This window comes from Lagopus muta, chromosome 1 (assembly GCF_023343835.1).
Source record: "Lagopus muta isolate bLagMut1 chromosome 1, bLagMut1 primary, whole genome shotgun sequence".
Lineage (NCBI taxonomy): Eukaryota > Metazoa > Chordata > Aves > Galliformes > Phasianidae > Lagopus > Lagopus muta.
Window position 1 is genome coordinate 19,461,999 of NC_064433.1, and position 14,651 is coordinate 19,476,649.

General features: G+C 54.2%; 1 protein-coding gene across 1 annotated transcript; it reads left to right on the forward strand.

Annotated features, from left to right (window-relative positions):
- Positions 1-2,819: 2,819 nt before the first annotated feature.
- LOC125688075 (maestro heat-like repeat-containing protein family member 2B) lies at positions 2,820-13,324 on the forward strand. Its single transcript, XM_048933616.1, is given in 31 exon segments — positions 2,820-2,900; positions 3,339-3,635; positions 3,775-3,897; positions 4,033-4,198; positions 4,354-4,452; positions 4,604-4,755; positions 5,105-5,248; positions 5,755-5,847; positions 6,130-6,199; positions 6,315-6,428; positions 6,515-6,588; positions 6,921-7,040; positions 7,186-7,293; positions 7,483-7,642; positions 7,770-7,810; positions 7,992-8,133; positions 8,528-8,580; positions 8,920-9,027; positions 9,303-9,422; positions 9,599-9,721; positions 9,856-10,011; positions 10,233-10,355; positions 10,659-10,738; positions 11,145-11,280; positions 11,397-11,489; positions 11,647-11,733; positions 11,908-12,031; positions 12,234-12,269; positions 12,272-12,345; positions 12,456-12,610; positions 12,737-13,324. Coding segments are annotated over 31 exon segments (3,504 nt in total). The 3' UTR covers positions 12,789-13,324.
- Positions 13,325-14,651: the final 1,327 nt, after the last annotated feature.

Consider the following 14,651-nt stretch of genomic DNA (forward strand, 5'->3'; position numbering starts at 1 on the left):
TCTGAAAAAGTAAGCAAAGGATATAGCCTTCACAGAAACACAGAATCAGAATCACAAGGTTGGAAACGACCTGCAAGATCATCTAGTCCAACCACCCTCCCATTCCTATCAGTGCCACAAGCTACTAAACCATATCTCGTAGCTCCTCATCCAGGCGCCTCTTGCACACTGCCAGGGACAGCGACTCCACCACCTCCCTGGGCAGCCATTCCAGTGCCTGACCACCCTTTGAGAGAAAAAGTTTCTCCTAATATCCAACCTAAACCTCCTCTGGTATAACTTCTGGCCGTTTCCTCGGGTCCTACTATTTGCCTGGGAGAAGAGGCCAGACCCTTTTGCACCACAGCCTCCCTTCAGGAAGTTGTAGAGTGCGATGAGGTCTCCCCTGAGCCTCCTCTTCTCCAGACTGAACAATCCCAGCTCCCTCAGCCGCTCCTCGTAAGACTTGTGCTCCAGACCCCTCATCAGTTTCGTTGCCCTTCTCTGGACACGTTCCAGGGCCTCAATGTCTTTCTTGTAGTGAGGGGCCCAAAACTGAACACAGTACTCGAGGTGCAGCCTCACCAGTGCCGAGTAGAGGGGGATGATCACCTCCCTGTTCCTGCTGGCCACACTATTTCTAATGCAGGCCAGGATGCCGTTGGCCCTCTTGGCCACCTGGGCACACTGTCGGCTCATGTTCAGCCGAGCATCAACCAACACCCCCAGGTCCCTTTCCTCTTCACAGTCATCCAACCACTCATCCCCAAGCCTGTAACGCTGCATGGGGTTGTTGTGGCCAAAGTGCAGAACCCGACACTTGGCCTTGTTAAACCTCATCCCATTCATCTCAGCCCAGCGATCCAGCTTATCTAGATCCCTCTGCAGGGCCTCCCTGCCCTCAGGCAGATTGACACAACCTCCCAACTTGGTGTCATCTGCAAACTTACTCAGGGTACACTCAATCCCTTCATCTAAGTCGTCAATGAAGATATTAAACAGGATGGGCCCCAGTACCGACCCCTGGGGGACACCACTTGTAACAGGTCTCCAGCTAGACTTCACTCCATTGACCACCACCCATTGATCACGGCCCTCCAGCCAATTCCTTATCCAACGGAGGGTAAAACTGTCCAAGCCACGAGCAGCCAGTTTCCGCAGAAGGATACTGTGAGAGACCATGTCAAAGGCTTTGCTGAAGTCTAGGTAGACTACATCAACTGCCTTTCCCTCATCTACCAGTCTGGTCACCCAGTCGTAGAAGGAGATGAGGTTGGTCAAACACGACCTGCCTTTCATGAACCCATGCTGGCTGGGCCTGATCCCGTGGACAAGCTGTGTGATCTCTCCCAGGAGGATTTGTTCCATGGCCTTCCCTGGCACTGATGTCAGGCTGACAGGCCTGTAGTTCCCCAGATCCTCCTTACGGCCCTTCTTGTAGATGGGAGTCACATCAGCAAGCCTCCAATCCTCTGGAACCTCTCCAGTCAACCAGGAGCGCTGGTACATAGCCGAGAGCGGCTTAGCAATCACCCCCACCAACTCCCTCAGCAGCCTAGGATGAAGCCCATCCGGTCCCATGGACTTGTGACTGTCCAGATGGAGGAGGAGCTCTGTAACTGTCTCCACCTCGATCTCCGGGGAGACATGCTGCATGTCAGCCCAGATATCCAGATCAGGGCAAAAGATAGCTGGTCTGACTATTAAAGGCAGATGTAAAGAAGGCGTTGAGGACCTCAGCCTTCTCCTTGTCATCTGTGGTCACATTCCCCACCGCATCAATTAAAGGACAGAGATTATCCTTGATTTTTCTCTTGCCATTGATATATTTGTAAAAGGATTTCTTACTCTCCTTTACTGCAGTGGCCAATCTAAGTTCAAGATGGGCTTTCGCTTTCCGGACTTCCTCGCTGCATACCTTAGCTACTCCCTTGTAATCTCCCCTAGTAGCCTGTCCCTTCTTCCACAGGACATAGACTCTCTTTTTCTTCCTGAGTCTTGACAGTAATTCCCGGCTCATCCACACCGGTCTTCTCCCCCTACGGCTCGCCCTATGGTATTCAGGGACAGCCTGTTTTTGCGCCTTTAAGATTTCCACCTTGAGGAGCGTCCAGGCTTCCTGGACCCCTTTACCCTTAAGGAGCGACTCCCAAGGGACCCGTGCTACAAGCGTCCTGAGCAGGTCAAAGTCCGCCCTCTTGAAGTTCAAGATAACAGTTTTGGTAGTCACCCTTCTGACATCTCCAAGAATAGAGAACTCTACGATTTCATGGTCGCATATGCTCCATTCAAAAGCTGGAAGGGCACAGTGAGGTCTCTTCAGAGCCTTCTCTTCTCCAGCTAAACAAGCCCAGTCTCCTCAACCTTTCCTCGTAGGACATGTGTTCCAGTCCTCTGATCATCTTAGCGGCCCTCCTCTGCACCTGATATAAGAGCTCTGCATATTTCTTGTGCTGGGGGCTCCAGGCCTGGATGCAGTACTCCAGACGGGGCCTCGCAAGAGCTGAGTAGAGGAGGACTACCATCTCTCTTTCCTTGCTGGCCTCCCCTGTTTTAATGCAGCCCACGATATAGTTGCTTACGGGCTTCAAGCACATGATTCTTGCTCATATCCACCAGGACTCCCAGAATATTCACAAGCATTTATGTGATCCCCCCTCAGCCCTCCTTTCCCCAGGATGAACAGACTCAGGTCCCACCATGTCTCATGTGTGATTGCAATGACATCACACCCCTGTAAGCACGCACACATCTCTAGTTCTTCCTGTTTGTTCCCAACGCAGCATGCATTGCTATACAGGCACTGTAGGGAAGCAGAGGGTGCAGGAATCTCTGGAGGGATGCAGGAAGGTTTAAGCCAGGCTCTTGGCAATGTTGTCTTCCCTGAGGAGTCCTCACAAGATCCTACTGGACAACTGGAGGTTTCTCTCCACAGTTTACTTAGAAGACATCATTCCCAGGCCCTTCTCTGTTGCAAGTGACATGCGGAATCAAAGTCTATCACCACAGAGCAGTCATAAAGCAGGCATGTTCACTCAGAGCTGCGCACCTATGCTGGATGCAGGGGGGCATTGCCTCCTAGCCTGCATACGGGAGGTCAAGAAAGGCACAAGCTTAAAGAGCAAGCTGCTCCCATATGCATTGGATGTCCAAGAAAGGGTTGTTTTATTGCCGTGAGTCCCCCGAATGATTGACATTTTTCCCCGCCCTGAGTCTCAGTTCTTTTATGCGTGTGAGGCATTTCTCCCTGGTCATCTGGTGGTCTTTCTGATGAAGGCCGTTGTCTTCCTGGCTGTGTACTCTTTGACCTGGGTGCAGTTGGAAGATGCTTGCCTGGCTCTGAACGGTTCTCTTATCAGCATCACCATGGTTTCCCCAGCACCCCAGCAAGGAGAAAGCTCCCTCCCCTGCCCCCGCCAACCACTCATACCCCTGCGCTGTGGAGCTGGAGGAGCGTTCCTCCCACAGCTGGCCGGGTGCTCAGCCCTGGCTCCAAGCAACACCAGTGGCAGCTGCTCTGCTCATTCCTTCCAGGTCTCTTTGCTTGTGTGGGCTGCGTGCCCAGACGGACGCGTCGCAGGGAGAGAAGCAGGGTGTCAAGCCCTGTCCCTACCTGCGCCGTGACCTTACTGCTTCAGCGCCTGCAAGATCAGGAGGTGAGCTGGGGACATCCAACCACCAACCCTTGCCCTCCTGGCCCAGGGCCACGGTCCCGTGGGTGCCAGGCCCGGCAGCACATCCACAGAGCGATGGGTGGCAGCGGGCAAAGCGAGCGTGACTGATCCCTGTCCCCAGGGTGACCGAGCGCAGGCGTACTGTGAGCTGGAGAGCGCCCTGTGCCAAGACAGCAGCCGCCCGCCGTGCGGAGTGGTGAACCGGCTGCTGGCAGAGGTGTCCCGGGACCTGACGGCAGCCCAGGTGAGGGCTCACTCCCAAAGGCAAAGGGAACCGCCTGCCCACGCTGGTGTTCTGCTGGCGGATGGTGGTGGTTTAACCCTTCCAAGGGCCTCAGGCGGTCTCCTGGGCCGCGTGTCACCAGTGACTCTCTTCCAGGGCGTGACCAGCAATTTGAGGACAGCTGCCAGCAATGTCCTGGTGGCTCTGGCTCGGACACACTTCACCTTGGTGATGGCTGAGCTCCAGAGCCACCTGAAGGCCACGGGGGACATGTCCAAGGAGTTTGTGCTCATCACCCTGAGCAAACTCTTCAGCACCTATGGTAGAGTACCCTCAACCTCCTGACATCTATAACAACCGGGAAAGGGGTCTCTGCCCTCCGCGTGTGATCTGCATTGAGCTGGGGGATGCAGGGCTGCAGCCCCTCCTCCCTCGCTGCCAGGACTCTGACTGTGGCCCTCTCCTTCCTCTCTGCAGCTCCACAGTGCATCCCCTTTGTGTGGCTGATGCTGGCAGGCCTGCGCAGTGTGGTGGGCCAGGTGAAGAGTGGCCAGATCCTGCGCATCGCTTGTGCTGGTGAGTGCCGGCCCCAGAGCAGGGGGCCTCAGGACAGCCCTTGCACCTCACCCTGCTGCAGACTCTCACAGGCTCCCTTTTCTCTCACTCCCTTTTTCAAAAAATATTATTATTATTATTATTGTATAAGTATTTGGTTATGTTTTTTCAGTTGTGAAACAGTGGCTGGATGGAGTGAAGATCCACTTGTCCTCAGGAATGCAATGCCCCTGGCCTGCCATGGAGAAAGAGCAGATCTATGAAAACCTTCACGAGCTGCTCTTCTCCGTGATGTGGAACTGGCAGGACTGCCAGGAGGAAAAGGTGAGCACTGCTGCATTCCCAGCCCAGGATGGCAGCAGGGGCACCCATGTCGGCAGCTCTGTCTGTGCCCAGTGGGCTGAGAGCTGAGGGGTGATGAGAGGGAGTGGGCTGGCTCTGCAAAGGGCCCTGAAGTGGCTCTGTGCCAGGGAGCAGCTGCATGTCACAGCACTGTGGCAAAAAGAGCTGGGGATGAGGGTATGGGGAAAAGCTGCCTGCCCTCCAGAGCGAGCCCATCTCCTGCTGGGAGTGGGGGTATGGGGATGGGGAAGGGGAAGGGAAAGAGAAAGCCCTCTGTGTAGGAAGGGCAGACCTTCAGTCTTTGATACTGGACCTCTGCCATCCTCTCCAGGACAAACAGGCCGTCCTTGGGGCTGTGGCTGCCATGTTGGAGGTTCTCCTGCAAGAGGAGCAGCACCAAGAGCACGTCTGGGAGCAGCTCCTCTGGCTCGTTCACCCGTGTCAGGAGATCCAAGACACCTGCAGGGTGGCCAAGGTGAGGCGTTGTGCAGGGCTCAGGGTGGATGTGGGGCCCGTGCAAGTGCCACGAGGGGTCAGCGGGATGCAGGGAGGAGGTGGGGAGCCCTTGGAGAAAGAAGGAATGGGTGTTCAAGGGAGGTCTGAGGCTTCCTGAGCCTCAGTCAAAGAAGGAATGGCCTGGACAAGAGCCAGGAGGGAGCCAAGAGTCACAGGGGCTCACCTCCTGGGTGGTGGGGCTCTGAGTGCCTGAGGAGCTGTGTGCTAACAACTGGGGCGACCACAGCCAGTTGCATCTGATGGGGGAGAAGTGGGCTGCTGGGTGGGAAATGCCTGCAAATGATGCCCAAACACGGCTCAATTGAGAGCAGTGAGACTCTCTTGGTGCTGCTGGGAGGTGGGGGATAAACAAGAATGCCTGTGCAGGAGCTTCTCCCTGCAGAGAAACAATTGGGAAACAGTTTCTCCACTCACAAGTGGCTAGATGTGGCTTCATCCCTTTCTTTCTCTCCTGCTCTCTTGCAGAGCCTCACTATCTTCCTGGAGGCCTTAGGGGGCACTGAATCTGTCATTCCAAGGGACAGGTTTCTGGACGTCACTAGCGCTGTGTTCTACCAGGTAAGGGGAGCCTATCCTTGCGCCCACAGCAGTTTCCCTCTTGGCTAAGTCTCAGGACTGCAAAGCCCCGATTCCCTGAATAAGGAGGCTCAGCCTTAGCTCCTGCATGCTCAAGGCTGCTCTAGAGCCGTGCATGTACTCCCGGGGATGCTGTGGGGTGGGCTGCATTTTTTCTGCCTGTCCTCTTCCCGAGAGTGCCCAGGGAGACGAGAGCGGGCAGCACAGTGTCTTTTCCATCCTCAGTGCTGATGTGATTGTATCAAATGGACCTTGTTCCCACAGCTCTATGACGACAGCAAGCAGCACAGCGAGGCTGATCGTGCACAGCTGACCCACTGCATCATGCTGCAGGGTAAGGAGAGGAGCCTTGGCGATGCTTGGCGGTGCCCTGGCCAAAACCTCTCTCAGAAACCTCAGGAATGGGTGTGAGTTTCTTGCTAACATAGCGTGGGATTTCCTCCCTGCAGCCCGGATCTGCCCAGAGGAAACCATCCTGTTTCTGCAGTCGCAGCTGGGCGATGACTGGGAGCCTGGATGCGTGGCAGCCCTGGGTCTGCTGGGTGCTCTGGCTCGCTCTGATGGTCAGTACCACGCCTTGGGACTTCCAGGGATTCCTTTTGCCATCTGGGTTGTGGCTCCGGCTCATGCTTCTGCGCATCTCTTGCAGAGCCCATGATGACAGAGAAGCTGCCCCAGGTCGTCGAGGCTGTGCAGCGTCTGTGCAATGACCCCAGCATCCGGGTGAGCTGGTTTGGGAAAAAAAAGTGCTGTTGGGGTGGTGATGCTGCTGCCAGCACAGGCAAGGCTGGGGTGACTAGAGAGGTGCTGGGGCATTGACCACATGGTCATGATGGCTCCTGTGGGGAGAGCAGGCAGAGTGGAGCGGGCAGGTCCCTGTGCTGTGCATGGAAATTGCACAGCCTGGTGCTAAGGCCTGGCCCTCATGTCAGAAGCCAAAGCTTCTCCTCTGCTCTTGTTGTCTCTGCTTGTGCCCAAAGGGCTGCCCTAATGAGCAAGTGCCTTCCCTTTGCCTTCTGACCAGAAAAATCACACCCACAATTGTTCTCTGGCAGGTGAGGACAGCTGTTCTGCATTTCATTAATGATCTGTTCAGTTCTAACACCTGGAGCTGCTCAGCCTGGGATGTGGTGGGGCACATCTTCAGGGAGTTCAGCCGCGCCACAGGAAGAAGGGTAAGGACAGTGGGCAGCATCTTCTTTTGGGAGACCCGTGCTGCTCGGAGGGTGGCACAGAAGCACCGCTGGGGCCACACCTAAGCCTCCCGAGAGGCTCCTGAGAACTGAGCATAACCAGTGTTTCATTACAACTGTTGTGCAGGCATCCGGAGACCTTTCTGCCCAGGAAGCCCAGGAAGAAGGAGCTCTCCAGGAGCTTTGCATGGACATCCTGGGATCACTGGACCTCTCTGTGACAGGGATGTCCAAAGTGAGTCACGCTCTGCCCTGCTGCTGCTCCCTGCCCTTGCACCACGTGTTCCTCGTCCCATTCCAAGACCCCAGGTCTCTCCTCCAATGTGCTCTGAAGCACACAGGACTCGGGGAAATTCACAGAGTCCTCTTCATCTCTGAGCAGAGGCAGGAATGCTGACCTGCTCAACTGCCTTGTTCCCTACAGCTCCTGTGGCCGCGGCTGCTGTTGTTTGTGGTGCCAGCGCAGTACACAGGCATGCTGATCCCAGTCTCCCACTGTGTCTGTGCACTGGCTGAGAGAGAGGAGCTGACAGGACGGCCGATAGAACACCTGGATCCCCATTTTGTCAGCTCCATGTTTCAAGGTAGGAGCAAAAACTCCCCCAGTGAGCTCTGCTCACCTGTGGTAGCACCCAGAAGGGACAGCGGAGGTGAGCGTGGCTGGGCACGCAGTGTCTTGGAGTCTTACTCAGCACTTTTTTCTCTTTGCAGGCCCACTGCTGACGCCCCACATACTGCTGGCACGACTGCTGGTGAGTACATGCTCCAGAGTAGATGCCGGTGCCACGAGCAGCCAGGAGGAAGCAGCATGGCCATGGGCAAAGCTGTTGGCTGCTCCTTGCCTGCCAGGGCAGAGCCAAGTTGCTTCCTTTTTGGGGGAAAGCAGCTGCTCTTGCTGCAGAAGTGACCCTGCTTCTCCTTGCTCTCGCTCAGGTGGTGGCAGGCAGCCCTGTAGCAGGCAGCCAACTCCAAGCTGCTGCCTTACTGCTGATGAAAAACCTCCACAGCAGGTTCCACAGAGTTCTGGGGGCCATGTGGGCTACTGAGATCCCCCTGCTGCTGCAGTGTCTTGAAGGTAAAGTACTGGCGGGGAGGAAGAGGCAGAGGCAGGGAAGGGGGGTGAGTGAAAATGCAGCTCTGCAGAGTGGCAGAGGGGAAGCACTGCCTGCAGCCCAGTGCTGCGCTGTCTCCATTCCTGCGAGTCAGCTCTGAGGCCCAGGGACCTATGCCCCTGGGGATCTGCCCATTCCAGGACAGGGATGGGCCCTTCACATCCCCTCAGACAGCAGCCTTGAGCACTTAGTTCCGTGTTCCTGCGGGGGCAGTGTTTGTGGGGAGGGACAGGTCACTGTGGAGGGAGTGCGGGTCCCAGCTTGGCTGTGGCAAGTGCCCAGGCCAAGACAAGCTTGCAGCAGCTCTTCTGTGCCTTGATCCCAAGTAAGGATCTTTTTCTTCCTATCGCTGTGCAGGGAAAGATGAGAGCTTCCCGGACACTGCCGACTTTGAGCGCCGTCTGCTAAAGGTACAGCATTGCCGGGAGGCACGGTGCAGAGAAGTGCTTGCCTGCCCCAAGTAGCCCCGCTCCCACATGAGCCGCTGTGGGACAGGAGCAGCCTCTCAAGCGCTGCTGCGGAGCGGAGCGGAGCGGCCGCACGCCTTTGTGGCGCTGCCTCTTCCGCTCTGTCCCAAGCCCAGGGGGGTCTTAGGAGAAGAGGGCAGCTGGCTTTAATGGAGGGAACGCTGGGGGAGCTGGGAGAGGGACTGCTCTTCCTGACACCTCTCCCTAGAGGGCTGCAGCAAGTTGGGAGTGAGGGAAGAGGCAAAGGGCAAGGGAACATTGTCTTCTCCTGTTCTCCAACAGTTCCTGAGGGCGTCAGTGGACACCGTAGATGATGAGGTGTGGACCGAGGCCCTGAGCAGTGAGCTGAGCCAGCGGCTGAGCAGCTCTGCCAGCAGCTCTGCCGAAAAGGTGAGTTCCCCCCGGCTCTCCGCAGCGGTGCAGCTGCAGGTGTCCAGCTGGGGCTGGGGCTGCGGCTGGTGCTCTGCCCACACGGGATGCTGATGCTGCTTCCCAGTCTGTGCCCCCCAGAGGCCTTTCCCTGCAATCTGCCCGGGGATGGCTAAAGCTTGGCCCTGCAGCTGCTCTCAGCGACTCCCAGGGAGTGTGGGTCCTCCCCACCTGGCCCTCCACCAGCAGGTTAAGCTGCTGCCACATCTCCGCTTCTTCCTTCCCTTCCCATGCAGTCGTTCCTGTACAAGGCTCTGGGCACAGTGCTGGGATCCTGTCAGGGAGTCCTCCACTTGCAGGAGAAGCTGCTGCAGCACCTGGAGGAGGCAAACGCGGAGGAACCATGTGAGGCCCAGGTGAGCTCTCCTCTCCTCTCCTCCAGCTCCTGCGAGCATCCCTGCTCTGGCCCTGGGGCAGGGGGCTTTTCCTGGCCCTGCTCCGGGCCTTTCAACCTCTTCACTGCTGCCATTTTGCTCAGGAGAGGACCTGTAGATTCAGGCCTTTGCCAACGGCCCCTTGTTCTTTTGTGCAGGGAATCATCTCTCTTCTCAGCCGTGCTGCTGAGAACAACTTCCACACAGTCCTGGCCACGCTCACCATGTTTGCGTCCAGGCTGTGCAAAGGCCGCAATGCCAGGATTTCCAGGCGCAAGAAGGTAAAGCGTTACGGGTTTCCATCTTGGCATTCTTCTGCCTTATTTTCCCTGCAGCTCCTGCCTTGGGAGCCCAGGTGCATCGCGGGGCACTGGGGGCCGTTAGCGAGTGTCTCAAGGCATTTCTTCCCACACAGATGGAGCTGGACAGCACGAGAGCTCATGCCACACACAGCGCTCTCATGCTGGCCCACGGCAGCATGGCACTGCGTGCCTCCAAGGAACAGCTGCTTGCCCACCTGGAGGGAGGCATTGTGGGCAACATCCTGATGCTCTACAGCTGCAGCTGCAGGGTGAGAGCTCAAAGCGTGCCAGAGTGTCAGAGCGCCCTGCTGCAGCCCCTCCACGTGGGGGGATGCTGAGATGGGCCTTCCCTTTCCAAAGGTCCCTTGGGGAAGGGTTTGTGTCCACATGAAGATCCAAGCCCTTCCCTTAGTGTTGTTTCCCTGTGTCCACCTTGCAGCCCTTGTCCCTTCCCGCAGTTCAAAGAATGTTCTTCTCTCTTGCTCCTCAGGACTTGCAGAACAACCTCGCGCTGCTGCAGAGCATCACTGACTGCAGCACTGCCTTCCAAGCTGTGGGTGATTCTGCAAGCTTTAACCGCTCCTTGAAGAGCAAGCTGCTGGAGATCCTGATGGTGAGTGCCTAGAGACAGGGCTGTGTGCAGAGGAGCTCTGGGCTGCGCCACAAGGCTCGCTTCCCTGGGGGCATGCAGGTGTCCAGCAGCCACACGTCTCCAGCTGGTGGGGACCTTGGGTGCTGGCAGGCAGCAGCTGGGCAGCGGGCTCGGTGCACCAGCTGTCAAGCTGCTGCATTCTGCAGTACTTCCATGGGAAAGTGATGGGGCTGGTTTGTGGCAGTTGCGCCTGCCTCGGGGCCAGGTGGAACAGCTCTCGTGTGCCCCTTGCCCACTTGGACACTGTCTCTCTGGGACTTGCAGGACCTGATGAAGAAGTATTACTCGGGCATCCCTGTCTCCCCAGTGCCTCTCAAGGTGGTTCTGGCCCTGGAGCAGTTGAGGTAAGGACTGAGGTTGCAAGGCAGGATAGTGGTCCCCGTTTTGGGTATCTCCTGAGGGCCCGGAGGGGGCAGGGAGGGAGGAGCCACATCCACAGGAGAGACGGCTGGGCTGTTGTGCCCAGCAAAGTTGAGGTTTGGGGCAGGGAGAAAGGCCCTGGTGCTCCTGTCCCCTGACAGGGAAGAGATGGGAGAGCTGGGGTCTCCTTCCCTCGAGAGCGGGAGGTGGTTCACTGCTGCTGGGGAGGAGGTGGGCGCTGCTGGAACTGAAGACAGTGCTCAGCAGCATGAGCTGGGGGTATTGGCTTGGTAGCTGTTGATTAGGAGAAATTCAGAGGTTGCCTGAACCAGTCTGGAGAGCACTGGTAAGGGCCCTTTCTGATTTCTCTTCCTGTTTTCCTCCTCTCAGCAAGCTGAAGCCCTCTTTCGAAAGCAAGGATATGCGTGAGATGTTGGTCCTGTGCTGCAAGAACATCGTGACACATCCTTCAGCAGAGATGATGCTGAAGATCAGGAAGTCACAGCAAGCAGCACAGTACCTGCAGGTAACCTGCCGTAACTTTCCCGGCCACCTCTCGGTCGGAACCCTACGTCAGCACACACAACTTCTGCTCTGGCAGCAGCCATGATGCTGCACGTCACTCCCCTCTTCTGCTTTCAGCTTCAGCAAACATCACTGAAAGCTCTGGGCCGGCTCATGGTGGTCCTGCTGGAGACAGAGCCCAGCGGTGGCTTCTTCCAAAACATAGTCCATGTGAGTATGTGCTGCGAGAGCAGCAGTGCCGGTGCTCAGTGAGGCGGGAGGCCTTGGGGGGGAAAGGGCTGGGAAAGGAGGGACAGGGAGAGGGGTGGCAGGAAGGGAAGGAAAAGATGTCCTCAGTGAGACAGATGCTCTACCCCAGGTCCTGCAGAAATCGATGGTCTCAAGCAACGTGTGGGAGCGCAAGAGGGCCCTGCAGACCTGCTCCCAGCTGCTGGCTGTTTGTGAAGAGCTTCAAGTGAGTAAAGAGCCCCACCGCATGCCCCCTGCTCCCTCCCCAGCGCCCCTGAGCTGGAAGGTGAGCTCCGCCCAGCTGTGCATGCTGTGTCACTGCGTGGGGAAGGCACAGATGGGAGAAGCTGGGGAGAGCTGGGGCTGTCTACAGCTTTGTTCCTGCCTCTCACCCCTGCAGGGAGGAGATGCCTGTGAGCACTTTGGCTCCTTGGTGGGACTGCTGGCGCCTCTGACGTGTGACCCCATGCCCGCATCCCGCCAGCTGGCCGTCACCTGTCTGAGCTCCCTTCTGCGAATCCAAGGTGAGTAGAGCAGGCGCGCTCCAGCCCTCTGCCCTCCTCCGTAGCACTACCAGAGCCCCACGGGCTGGGCCCTCTTGACAGGAGGGAGAGGCACCGTGCACAGTTCTCCTCTTGTCCCCATCCTGTCCTCTGTCTCTCCACCGTGGAAAGCGGTCCTGTTTCCAGAAGCATGACTTCCCTTTTCTCCCTGTGCTCTTTCCAGCCAAAGCAGTCAACACAGTCATTGAGACGGGTGACATCAAGTGCGTGTGCGTGCTGCTGGGAAGTGGATGACCACCTTCCTGCAGATGCACGGGAAGGACATCAGTTGGAACGTAAGAGACTTTCTCCCACGTGTCTTGGACTTGTTCTGGCCATTGCACATGGCTAGGCCCTGCAGAGTCAAGGATGCAGCAAGTCATTCTTTCTCCCCTTCTTCTCTCAGGTGCCTCCGATCCTCTACATCCTGCGCAGCATCACATCGTTTGCGCAGCAGAGCACGTTCCTGCCCTTCCTGTGCCAGGCGGTGGTCATCCTCACCCGCTGTCACACTGAGGCCGTGATGAACAACTTCTCCCGGCCGCTTGGGCCAACAGACAGGTACTGGCACTCCCGCCTTTGCTGTGCCTGAGGTCACAGTTGTAGCTGGCCTCTGCCAGAGGAATCCAGGGAGGAGGCAGCTTTGAGTCTGTTTGAGGTCACAACTTGAGACTCTCCTTTTTCTAGTGTGACGTGGAAAAGAATAAGAGAGTTTTGCCTTCAACGCTGGAGCCAGTAGAAGAATGAAGAGAAAGACAAAGAGGAAGAGAGGAGGAGGAGAAGGAGAAGGAGAGGCAAGGCAAGTCGAAGCGAAGCGATGAGAAGCAAAGCGGAGAAGCAAAGGGAGAAGCGAAGCAAAGCGAAGAGATACCATTAATCACATAGAGAATTGTAATTGTATTTGTATTGTAATTGAATTGTAATTGTAACACTATTATTATTAACATCTTTAATAATAAATAAATAAAACCACTATTTATATTAATATTATTAATATAAAAATCTCTCTGATAATAGGATTGTAAAAGCCAAATGGGAGGTTCAGACGCTCTTCCTTATCATAGCTGAATCAATTGGTTTGTTCAGAATTAGGGAACAGACTCTAACATCTTATTAGAGCATTTCCTGCCTAGGAAGAATTAGATCACATTATTCTTGGAAATCTAGAAAGCAGAGGATGATTAGTTATGGCTCTGACCGATTAAGGACTTCCTCCCCAAGATGGGCTGCTGTGATGGAAATGATGTTCCTTGAGTAACAGACCAACAGCAAAAAGCACAGAGACCAGTACTGCAAACTGGTGAAGCTGGTTGTGTGGAGGGCTTCTATCAGAATATTCTGCAGTGGTTTTAGAGGTTTGTTTCCAACTGCTTGAGTTTCCATGTGCATCCTGAATGGCCAATATGTTCATCCCTCAGTCTGTCACTGGCAGGAGACGTTATGTTACGAGAAACTGGATATGAGCAAGCAGGGTGCGCTTGCAGCCTGGAAAGCCAACTGTGTACAAGCTGTAATTTATATATAATATATATAATAGATTAATAGGTACACAAAGTCACTGTGTCTAGTGGGTACAGAAGCTGAAATGAATGTTTCAGAATGGATGAAACTCACGCCTCATACAGAGAACTATTTGTAAGATTAAGTTATAGTTTGTAAGATTAATATATTTTAAAATAATTTTAATTGCTATTAAGCAACTACTGATGTGTCAAATTATTAATTTCTTTATTTTAAGTCCACATAACTCAAGTGACACATTTAACTATGTTAAAATACGTGATCATGATTATTGCAACTACATCCACACGAGTAGTATCTGAGCATGCAAACAAGCTCTTGGCAAATAGAAATATAATTGTGAAAAAAAAACTACGCGTGCTTTTACAGAACACTTGGCCCCATATTAAAAGAATGAAATAATTGTCTAATTGAAATGCGTGAGCTACATGAACTCTGGAGAAAGAGATTGCTGTGGGTCTTGTGAACAGTATGCTAATGCTTTCATTCTCTTTGTTCAATATACTACTGACTTTTTTAAGTCATTACACAGAAACATCAGACATTTCAGGAGGGAAGCATTCATTACTTAGCACTAAAGTAAAGAGGAAGTGTCCTTTCAGCATGATATTTGTCTAGACATTCTTTAAGATCTGTATTTCAGAAAAACTTATTGAAGGAAAGATATCAGGACTGATCATTTTAAAATCCCTTTGATAGATTTTTTTAATACTTTCTGAAATAAATACCTTAATAATCTTTTTTTTAAAGATTTTAACTTTATTAAACTAGCTCAAACAGCACTACGCTTAAATTGGATTTTTCATGGAATCTGATCAATACTGATTTGTTCAAACACATTTCTATCAAATAAGTGCTGTGCAATTTAATTGGTGTATTCTACATATAAACCAATGTCTTTAATTCAGCTTTAGAAGAATTAGTTAACTGCTTCATGACAAGTGATACATGAAAAAAATGTTACATTAGTCTTTCATGAGCCTGATGCCTCAAAACATGTCCATTGTAGCGCACAGAAAGATACCAACATCTAGGAAAGTAGCTATATATGCACCAAGAGAGGTTCAAATTAAGTTTGACC